This window comes from Stegastes partitus, unplaced genomic scaffold (assembly GCF_000690725.1).
Source record: "Stegastes partitus isolate 25-593 unplaced genomic scaffold, Stegastes_partitus-1.0.2 Scaffold189, whole genome shotgun sequence".
Taxonomy (NCBI): domain Eukaryota; kingdom Metazoa; phylum Chordata; class Actinopteri; family Pomacentridae; genus Stegastes; species Stegastes partitus.
The window spans coordinates 216,544-227,610 of record NW_007577920.1 but is presented as its reverse complement, the minus strand read 5'-3'; the positions used below and the strand labels follow the sequence as shown (position 1 = coordinate 227,610).

Below are 11,067 nucleotides of genomic sequence, written 5' to 3'. Positions count from 1 at the left end.
AAATATAGCATTATGAACTAAAAATATCTCTTTACTCACAATCATTTGTGTATTTGCACAGTTTAACGCTTTGACCCAGATAGCAACAGGTGGAAACATTTATAAACTGGACAAAAATCAGTGAATGAGTCTACATTAATTAAAAAAAAAAAAAAAAAAGAACATCAAGAAATACAAACAGTACTTTATGAGATTTTACAGGTACTAAAAGGCTCACCTGTGCAAACACTGTGTTTCTCTGAAAAACTGCATTTTTCAGTAAATGCAGAGAATAAGAAAAGTAGAGTTAAAAGTTCTATGCTTGATTTTCCCCAAACAAAGGCAATGACTTGTGTGGTGTTTTTTGTTTTTGTTTTTTTTTTACCTTTCCTTTTGATCGTTTATTAAATTATCAAAAAAACTACCCTTATAGAGAAAATTATTAACTTTAAAATGAAAGCAATATCCAAAAAAATCATCTTGTCATTTAATGGCAGTTGCTATTTTACAAGTGACATTTTCTGTGTTTTGCATTTATTTTTGATCCAATTGCAACAATTACCTTGGAAGAGCAGCACGAACATAGATAACAGCTATAAATAGTATTTGTGGTACACACAGTAAATGTTCTTGTACAGTTTTGTAATGTATCACTATTTTAAAAACATTTAATAAAAAGAGTCATTTTGCAGAACAATGAATTCTCTATAGTTGCACGTACTATTTGTAAAGTTTTGAATGCAGTACTTTTATTTTCAGTGTCACATTTTTATCTTTAGCTGTTACTTCTTGGTAAAAAGGTTCATGCATCCAGTGGGTTTTGTTGGCTTTGAACCAAAAAGCTGATACAGAGACATTTACTTCTCTTAGTACCATCTCTGGTGCCAGTTCTTAGGGGTTGCTGTGTGCTCATGTTTCTATCTAATTGAAAATAATCCGTAGGTGTTAAAGTTTCAGTAGAACGGAACTCGATTATGTTGAAATAGCGTTTAAGAAATGACGCCCATGCTCATGTTTCTTTGTAAATGGAAGCAGAAATGTCTCTGTGGTGTAGCAGCGTGTGGGTGTAAAGAGCCTTTTTGCTACATCATTTCACACATGACGCTGAAGCATCGGCTTACAAATGGTGCAACACCTCCCACAGTGGATGATGTTCGATCTGTGTAGCATGATTGTTAATAGTTTACACGGATTCAATGAATAATGCAGAAAATGGTAACACTAAAAAGTAGGTCAGTCTGATGTGAACCCTGGTCAGTTCTGGCCTTCAGCCAAACCTCATTCATTCTCATCTATTACAAATGCATCAAATAATGACCTTTAAATTCACTTGTTGTTTATCAGTCCTGTGTGTATTCATTTGTATTTTTTTCTTACCAGTGCAATGCCCATGTCTGCATCCTGTCATGTGATTTCCTGTAAGCTGTCAAATTCAGCCTCAGTGTGGACAAGTCTAACCTCTGCTCCACCTGACAGAAAGTCAGCCGCAACACCAGTGCTTCAGAAACAACTCCGCATCAGCCGTTTACGGGTCTTCTCTTCGTCGGATATTATTGATGCACCATGCGGTTGTTACTTCCCACCTTTTAGAGCTTTAAGCAGCAGTTTATGTGAAGAAGTTTGTCAAGATGTGCCGTAAATGATGTGAGACGTTTGGATGTTTCTATTGTTACATTTTTTGATAAAGAGGAAGTGCAAGAGGAAAAAATGGAGGAAACAGTCAACTTCATGAGACTCTTATCAGGTAACAGAGCATAAAACAAATGTATATACGTGTGTGTGACAGCGTAAGACCACATCTTGCTTGTTCAACACTGTGTCAGTACATATAGTGAGTGTGAATGTGGATGCGACTACGCTGAATGATACGTTTACAACACAGAACATAAAGTGTGTCTTTGCAGTTTACTGGTTGCTGGTTTGTGTCTAACTCATGTCACATCCAAGACTGTGCACGCAAACACATATTTTTTGCCACATTAAGGTGTTTGTATTCAAAAAGAACGCACTTGAATGTTTTGCATATTTGGTACCATCTTTAAACCTTAGTAGATATAAACTAAATAGAACATACAGCAAGAACTGAGCTGATTATTGATTGATTTGCTGTTTTCTCTTGTTTATGTCATTGTAATGTGAATGTGTTTGGGTCTTGCGCTGCTGGACATTTGGAGATTTAGCCTCAAGGGAATTATCTGCAGATGAATTCATAATTAAAATAATACAATAAGTTTTCTTCTACCTTGATGTCTCTCCCCCACAGAGGAAAGCACTCACTCCACACTGTCTTCAGACTCCTGTGAATACTATCAGACAGAGATATTTGACCAGCTGCCCAGCATCCAGGCTTCGCGGCCCGAGCAGAACAGACATGGTTCTTTGGGAGGCTGTGGTGGCTCAGAGCCGGGGCAGAGGCTCAGCCATGACCACCTGTCCAGAGGACCCAGAGACAAGACGTCTGTACAGCCTCTCAGGAACTTGCCCATGTGTATTCAGGCGAAGAGAAGTGCCAGGTGGGAAAAGCGCACACTCCCCAAACCTGCTTCTCTTCAATCTCTATCTTATATTAAAGTGTAAAAGGTTAATGCTGCTACATGCACAAGCTTTACAGTATGGAGTGATACAAAACTTAACGTCTTATTAATTCACTGGCATACTACTAAATTCTGTTCTCAGCAGCATTTCCTCCTTAAATCACTGCATTATTCGCATGTACGTGTTAATTTTCATTCTTGTCTTGCAGAAATACGTTTATTCTGCTTTTCTATCCACTCAATCATCTTTTCATGATGTTTATCATGAGCCTTGAGTGGTTTTCAGCTTTGGAATCACTATCATATAAAAAAACAACAACCAAAAAACACCTTAGAATAGAGCGTCAGGTGGCTCACATGGTGGAGTGGATGCACTATGTACCAAAACACAGTCCTTAATGCAGCAGTTGAGGTTCAATCCCTCCATAGGTCTTTGTTGCATGTCTTCCCCTCTCTCTTTGCTTTTCCTGCACAGTAAAAAGTAAGTTTGTAGTTGTGCTAAACTACTGTTTCAAATGAATCTCATTTATCTTTCTGCTCTGAGGATGGCAGTTTGCTTTTGTGGATTTTACTAGCTTGAAATTACACTGTGTCCACCTAAATGGATATTCGACGAAAGTGCACAAATTTGGTTTACTACTCATCTGATGTCATGACATCCATGTTTCTTACATTTTCTGCTAAAACTCAACCACTGTTTACTTTGAGTAGGACTAAAGAGTAAAGAAAGCAAAGAATAATGAGCGTAATGACGGAATTATTGTTTTATGTTTTGATAAAGGAAACGCTGGAAACTTTAGCTTGTTGTCGCAGTGCAAACGGTTCATTTGAAAGGAATCAGAGGATTTAGGTACATTTAACTTAAATCAGCGGCATTGATATTACTTGTTCTACTTTGGATACACTTCAGTCAATTGCATGTTACCATTTGAAGCAATTCATTAAAGTTGGTCCATCAAATCTGCCACCAACTCAATCTGTCTGTTTCTTAAACTGGCAGTCAGTCACAGAAGACATTACTCAGCTGTTTTCCCAGTCCTGCTAATGATGACTTAAAGACCACCTGCAGTGAAAACCAAGTTGTTGTTGTTGTTGTTGTTGTTGTTTTACCTGTTATCGTGTCCATATTGTGTTTTTTTAAAAGACATATCATGAGCAAAACAAGAAGTCAACATCATGGTGGAGCATTTCCGCCTTGAAATTGCAATGACACACTTAAAAAACATGGATTCAGACTTCTGGGGTTTCATACATAAAAACTTAAGGAACCAATTCTGTCAACTTGCAGGGTGGGGTTTTTGGTATCCTAAATATTCTTCAAAATATTTTCTGGTTCTGACATGTATGGCTGAATTACTATTTCTATAAGAAAAAAAAAAATCATCAACTCAGTGTAAGTAATTTTGATAAACATGGATGCGGTTTTTAGGAGTTCAATCAAAGACTGAAGCAGGACTTAAATAGATTTTCATGTGTAAAATCAGTGGATTAAACCTTTAAACTCAATATGGTCAAATCTTAGCTTAGCATAAAGAGTCTGTGAGCTTGAATTCATATTTTGTTTTTGATTATATGCTGTGTTGGTGCTGTTTTTGTGGTTAAGGCCTGGATCTATGTGTTAAACATAGACATTAATTGCATGAATATTATATTTTTGGTGCCAATTAGGGACAGGAGGAAGATGCAAATCAGCAATATTGGTTTTTGGGAGTCCTGGAGGCGAAGTCAGAGCATCAGCAGGAGGAGAGTTTGGGCACAGATGGGAGAAACTCTGTCCGGCCTGTTGCCATGGCGGCACACACTTCACGTCATAGAAGGTAAGAAAAGGCCTTTGCGATTTATATGGCTGTGTATAGCTTGTGTAGCAGCTATAAACTCCCTCACATGATTAAAACCTTGTGCCGTCTGTTCCAGGCAGGTTTGGAGTTGGCGTGAAGTCCTACTTTGTTTTCCTCAGATATCTGGTTCACTTGAACCTGCTCCACTGTGCTCTGATCTCGGGATTCATTCTGGGGCCCACAACATTTTATGGCAGAAGTAACAACAGTGGTGAGTCATCTGTGATGAAAGATGCCAATAAAAATAGCCGCAACTGCATGTAGACTCCTAAAAAAGACTCTCATGTTTGACTTCACAGAACCGTTGAGGTTTGGAGACAACGACTCTGTTTTAGATTTCTTCCTGGGATCAGTAAGAGTTAGTTTATTCCTCATGTGTACTCTCTGCTCCCTATACATGTTTTATATTCATGTTCCATATCTTCTCTAGGGCTACCTGGATCGATCTCCGGTCTTCTTTGGTTTTTATACTCGCGGTTCCCTGGATTTGCCGTGCTTAAACACACCTCTACTGTACCTCGCTGGAATCCTCACCATCCTCCTCCTCAGCCTCATTATGGTGGTCCGCAGGTGAGTGATCCTCAACAAGGCGACAGAAAAAAGTTTCAGTAGTCATTTTTCTTACATTTACTCACCTCTGATAGAACCACAGTTGGCTACAAGCACACCTGGATGCTCGGGAAGCGCTACAGCATGAATGTGAGCTTTAAGATCTTCTGCGGCTGGGACTTCACCATCCAGGATCCTGACGGTGCTGCTCTCAAACGCAGCTTCATCAGAAATGACCTCAAGGTGAATGGATGGATACTCCACATCTGCATGCATGAGCCCATTCTTTGGTACAGGGGAGTGAATGTGCTGCAGTTCCTGACCAAAGACTGGCAAAGTTTATGAGTTGCAAAATATTACAAAACATTGTCGATACAATTCAGCAGCACCACAAACTTCTGCCTCCAACTTCCCATAAAGTTGATTAATCTTCTCTCTAAAATAGCTTTGACGTTTTGACAGCGGTGACACTGCAAATTTATAAAACTTACTGGAAATGAGAAGGTCATTTGATGTCCTTCTCACTCAGTGCTTTTTGCCAGCATCACATTTTTCCTCACTGTGAGCTCATTTTTCACTGCAATGTAAAGTCCTGCACCTCTATGGGAACAGCACAATCATGACTAGAAGAAGAGAGAACTCACACATGGGTTTTGTACAGCATGACAGTTGTAATGCCATAAATCATAAAATAAACTAAAATAAACAAAATATGAAATAAATAGGGCTGCAGGGTGGCGCAGTTGGTAGCACTGTTGCCTCGCAGCAAGAAGGTTGCCAGTTCGTGTCCCGGTGGGGGCACCGGAATCTTTCTGCGTGGAGTTTGCATGTTCTCCCCGTGCAGCGTGGGTTCTCTCCGGGTTCTCCGGCTTCCTCCCACACAGTCCAAAAACATGTTGGTGATTCTAAATTGTCCGTAGGTGTGAATGTGAGTGTGCTTGGTTGTCTGTCTCTAAGTGTGGCCCTGCGATAGACTGGTGACCTGTCCAGGGTGTCTCCTTCCTTCGCCCTAAGTCGGCTGGGATAGGCTCCAGCCCCCCGCGACCCTAGTGATGATTAAGCGGTGTATAGATAATGGATGGATGAAATAAATAAGAAATAAATAAAATAAACATCTGGAATCAGCATGTGTAACTATGCCCACAGATGCTTCCAGTATAGAGAAAAAAATGTCAGAACACTGTATGTACATTTTTCATTTGTATTTACTCTCTTCTCAAAACACAGTTTCAGTTTTAAAGTCCCAGAATTTTTGTAAAGTAACTGTTGCAGCCGAGTCACTAATAGTTTTACAGATGCATTGAAGAGTGCAAAATATTTCATTTCTTTGTGAATTTGGTTACCGAGTGACCGGTTCAATTTATGCATTTTTTTTTTTTTTAATGAGACCTTTACAACAAAATGATTTTGATGAAATACAATGAATTTAAGCCTAGATTTCCCGACAGAACCTCATGCCACAGATCAGTAGTTCAACTTTTCACAGTTTCTGAGTCTTCTAAATGGTGTGATTTTGGTCATTTTTCAAAAGATTTTCAAACACAGGTTCTGGAGGTTCAGAGGGTTTGAATGAAAATGTCTGCACACAGTTTATAAAGTAAACATGCTACATGGTTCTTCTGGTGTTTAACTGGAGGCTTTGGGTTGTGATGAAATGGATCTGATATGGACGCCATCACAGTCTGTATCTCTTCCTCAGCTGTTCCTGGAGGAGCAGAGCTTCTCCTTGCGGGCGGCTCAGAGGACACTTGGACAGAAGGTTCGTCTCTACCTGTTGAGGTTCATCCTCAACCTGCTTGTTTTGTCTCTGCTGGGTGGAGCCTTTTACCTCATCTACTTCTCCACAAAAACATCCCTGTATGAGGTAAGGATTCAATGCTGAGTGTCTTGTTTTGTTGCAATTCGCAGCTTAAGAATTACATTCTTCGTACGTGGCTGTGTTTCTCAGAAGGAACACTACTGGTTGCTCAGTCTGGTCCTCCAGTATCTTCCTCCCATGACCATCACCTTCGTCAACCTCGTCCTTCCTCACATATTCCGTAAGATCTCATCCTTTGAAGATTACTCTTTCACCACACAGGTGAACGCCACGCTTGTGAGGTAAGGTGCACACAGGGAGATAAACACACACACACAGACACACAGACATGGATTCACCCTGCTTTCTTCTTCAGGAGCATCTTCTTGAAGCTGGCCTCCCTCGGGATCTACTTATTTTTCTTAACAACAACAAAACAACAGCAGGTGTGTTGAGAGTGAGATTCAAGTTGCAACAGCGTTAATGAGACATCATCACTTTCAGGACTGAGATGTGATTTCAGGAATAAAGTGGTTTCTATAACTTAGTTTTTCATTTGTTTGTGTTTGTTTTTGCAGAGTCCTTTTCAGTGCAGCGAGAACAAGTTTGGCAGAGAGATGTACAAGCTGTGCATCTTCAACTTCCTTGCCACTTTCTGCAACGCCTTTCTCTTGAACTACCCCAGGAAGTGGGTTTGCTAAAAGAGTAGCACTTGGTTTCTTTCTGAGTCATTGATGTGTTTTAAATGGAAAAGTTACTGGGCATGACATCTGTTCTGAATAGATTCCACAGCAGATCAGGAGCGATTCAATCAGTTTTTTTTTTTTTTTAACTTTAGAAATAAGTTCACAAAACCTTAAAAAAAAAACTTCAGACATAATTTTTTTTTTTGTCTTTTCTTTTAATTTGGTGTATTGAAGTCAGGACTGATGTTGGTTTAAGAAGTGTATTCAGTGAAAATGGAAAATGATATTAATATCAAACATTTTTACGCCAGTTTTTTTGACATGATCCCTTTTGTCTTTCATGTCATGAGTGTGAATTTTGGAAAATACCTGATTTTTTTGTGGGAGTTGTTTCCATAAAAATAGCATTTCAAGGTTTAAAAATCTTGAAAATGAATGAATATTGTGTTGATATATAATATTTTATGGCAGTGTTTCATGCAAACATTTTCATCTCCAAGGACTCTAATCCAATGTCTAGGCGTGAAAACAATCAACAACAGGGAAATTGAATGAAAAAGAATTTAGCAACACACAAACAACAAATCAACCATCTTCCCTCTGCTTGACAGGCTGCTGCAGGAGAAGTATCCCACATCCCTGCTGACCCGGTTGTTGGGGAAACAGCGCTTTCTGGTCCCTTTCAATGTTCTAGATCTGGTGTACGGTCAGACTGTGGGCTGGGTGGGAGTCTACTACTGCCCTCTGCTGCCCCTGATAGGAACCGTCACACTGGTGGCCACGTTCTACATCAAAAAGGTAAAAGTTATACATCAACTAGTACAAGTCCACTCTTCAGCTAACTCTTTCTCCCTGTTTGTGTTTCTTTATGTTTAAATTCAATTCAAATGGCACTACTAACATGATTGCTGGGAGGTGTGCAATAATAATTTACTGAAAAGATCAAAAAACTAGAAGCAATAAATTCTGAAACAACAACTGCAACAGCCACATTCTGTAGTTGATATTAGGATAGCAGTATTTAGATAATTTACTTAAGAAAAATAGCAAGCAAGTGTTAAAGTATAATAGAAAAATCCTGCATAAAAAAAGTCCTGCTAATGTAAAAGCACAGCAGTAAAATGTAGTTAAACTATCAAAGTAAAAAGTCCTGGTTTGGTCCATCTGACTGATATATTTTTATATATGGCACCATTACATTATTAATAGTGAAGCTTCAGTGTGTCAGCAGCCTGTTACTGTTGGAGCTGTGCAGCTGGTTTGAACTTCTTTACAGACAGTTTTACATACAGGGACACCAGATAAATCCCAGATGAACGAAAGAAGAAAAAACATCCTGCTTATCCGCCTTCAGGTTTTTTTGTTTTTTTTTTACACTATTCTTTGATTTTTAGAGAGACATTGGATCATTTAAACATTGAATAAAATGCAACCATGTGAGAAAGTCACTTTTTGGTGAAGCTTTATTGAAAGAATTATTGAAACTAAATTGCTAGAAGTTACTAATAAGGAAGAAAATGAAAAATAGAATAGAATAGAATAAAACTTTATGGATCCCTTCGGTGTAAACCTCAGGGAAATTGTTGTACTAGAAAAACAACACAACACCAACACAACATCAGCTACAACAGTAACAACAACAACAACAACAACAATAATAATAAGATGGTTACTTGAAATATAATACAGATTGTGGACGTTATTATTTTCTAAAGTATGACTGGACAGCTGTGTTTTAATTAGTTTTTAATAGAATAGTTTCCCAACAGTGTTTGTCTCTCTGTTTTCAGTTCAGTGTCCTGCGCTGCTGTGTGGCAGAGCAACGCATGTTTCGAGCCGCAACCTCCTCGGTTTTGTTCCACTTGATGTTGCTGCTTGGTCTCGTCATGGCTGCAGTCACACTGGGCTTCAACCTCTACCAGCCCGGAACGACACCAGACGAAAACATGTACTGTCTTTACTGTAACTTGGCACCCTGCAACATGCACATATCAGCTTCTTTAGGGGTTTAACTGTTGATATAAAACAAATTAATTTTTTTACACAATCATAAAGATCACATTTATACTGTACTTATTTCTCTAATTTTTTTCTCCTCTTTCCACCCCAGGTTCTCCTGTGGTCCGTTCAGAAATGGAGAAACTTTGTTTAATGTGACAGGACTTTGTGTCGACAGCCTCCCCGGTGCAGCCCAGACCACCGTCCGATACCTGGCCTCTGAGGCCTTCGCCCTGCCGCTCATACTGGCTGAGATGTGAGCAAAGTGACAGTTCATTTAACTCCACTACAAAAGTAACCCATTTATATTTGCAGTGTGATAAGTTGGTTAGTTCAACTTGTTTCAAGACTGCTTCATCCTGTGGGTCAAGGCTATTTATTGGCATAGCACCCCTCATACAACTAAATGCAGTTCACAGATGATGAGCTGAGAGAAAGAGTGAAATGCAACTAGAATAAAACAAAGTTGAACAAGACTAAGAGTAACATAACAAATTCAGATCAACAGAGAAGGCATAAGAATACAAGAAATGACCAATACTGTATTACAAACTACATAAACTAGTTTAACCTTCATTTGACCTTATGGGCATTTTTGTGTTTAAGGTCCTGAGTCAGTTATAATAATTTAAAAAATCCCTTTAGCATTTATTATATAGACATTGTTATATAGATCTGTTTGTGCTTTTCATTTCAAATACAGTGGCATTATGTAAACAAGCTCACATTTAAAGGGTAAAATCTGTATAAAATTGGAAATTTTTTTTTTTTTTTAAATCAATGTATATTGTTGAATTATTATCAGGTCTGATTTTGGTTTACATATTTACTCAGTGAATGTTGAAAACAATATTAATAGATAACATTTTATATGGCATTATTTACATTTCTTGTCTTAATGTCCTGACTTTACGTTTTTAAACTATGCATCAGAATCAGTGTTGTTGCTAATCTATGACTTATCAGTGACTATACTGTGCAAAAAATGGCATTTGAAGGAATATAATGCTAAAAAAGTTACTGGATATTTGGTAGTTATGATGACATGTACTGTTTAAAAAACATGTCAGTGAAAGTGAAAAATTATATATTTATGTCACTTCTTCTTTTGACATAGTCATTTTTGTCTTTAAGGTCCTGCCTGTGACTTGTGAAAAACAGTAAAACTAAATAAATAAATGAACAATAAAATGAAGTAAAATATAAAACAACCCTGGCATCATATGCACATTTAAAGATTTAAAATCTTGCAAATGAATGAATATTGTGTAGTCATAATCAGGACAGGCATTGGTTAAAAATGTACTATATTAAAATGAACATAATATTTTTATGTGGGTGTTTGATGCAGACATTTTCATCTTTGAGGAAGTTGTGTAACTTTTTTAAATTTATATCTCAGCTCTTAGAGTTAAAAAGAATGAAATTTAGCAACATACAATCAACAAAGTAAATTATTAGAATTACATGCTTTTTAAAAGTAATCATCATCTGTGAATGCAAACTTTTTAGAAAAATACCAGTGCACTATTTTAATCCAATGTGTTAGTCTTTGAATGTGACATGAAACACTTTCTGTTTCCTCAGCATAATCTTAACCTCTTATTTGTCACGGAGACGAGCCAATCAGAAGGCCATTGAGAGACTGAAAGATATGCTGGTTATGGTAAGCACATTCCTACAAT

The 11,067-nt window shown here is 38.0% G+C and overlaps 1 protein-coding gene across 1 annotated transcript in view; it reads left to right on the top strand.

Annotated features, from left to right (window-relative positions):
• Window positions 1-1,431: 1,431 nt before the first annotated feature.
• The window catches only part of tmc8 (transmembrane channel-like 8), a 10,328-nt gene continuing 692 nt past the window's right edge, over window positions 1,432-11,067 (top strand). Inside the window, exons 1-15 of the mRNA XM_008280266.1 lie at window positions 1,432-1,723; window positions 2,243-2,492; window positions 4,182-4,330; window positions 4,428-4,562; window positions 4,651-4,703; window positions 4,782-4,921; window positions 4,996-5,143; window positions 6,600-6,764; window positions 6,849-7,000; window positions 7,075-7,144; window positions 7,277-7,386; window positions 7,996-8,182; window positions 9,175-9,332; window positions 9,495-9,638; window positions 10,970-11,048. Coding sequence (XP_008278488.1) covers window positions 1,687-1,723; window positions 2,243-2,492; window positions 4,182-4,330; window positions 4,428-4,562; window positions 4,651-4,703; window positions 4,782-4,921; window positions 4,996-5,143; window positions 6,600-6,764; window positions 6,849-7,000; window positions 7,075-7,144; window positions 7,277-7,386; window positions 7,996-8,182; window positions 9,175-9,332; window positions 9,495-9,638; window positions 10,970-11,048 — 1,977 coding nt within the window. The 5' untranslated portion in view covers window positions 1,432-1,686. The remainder of the gene's footprint in view (window positions 1,724-2,242; window positions 2,493-4,181; window positions 4,331-4,427; window positions 4,563-4,650; window positions 4,704-4,781; window positions 4,922-4,995; window positions 5,144-6,599; window positions 6,765-6,848; window positions 7,001-7,074; window positions 7,145-7,276; window positions 7,387-7,995; window positions 8,183-9,174; window positions 9,333-9,494; window positions 9,639-10,969; window positions 11,049-11,067) is intronic.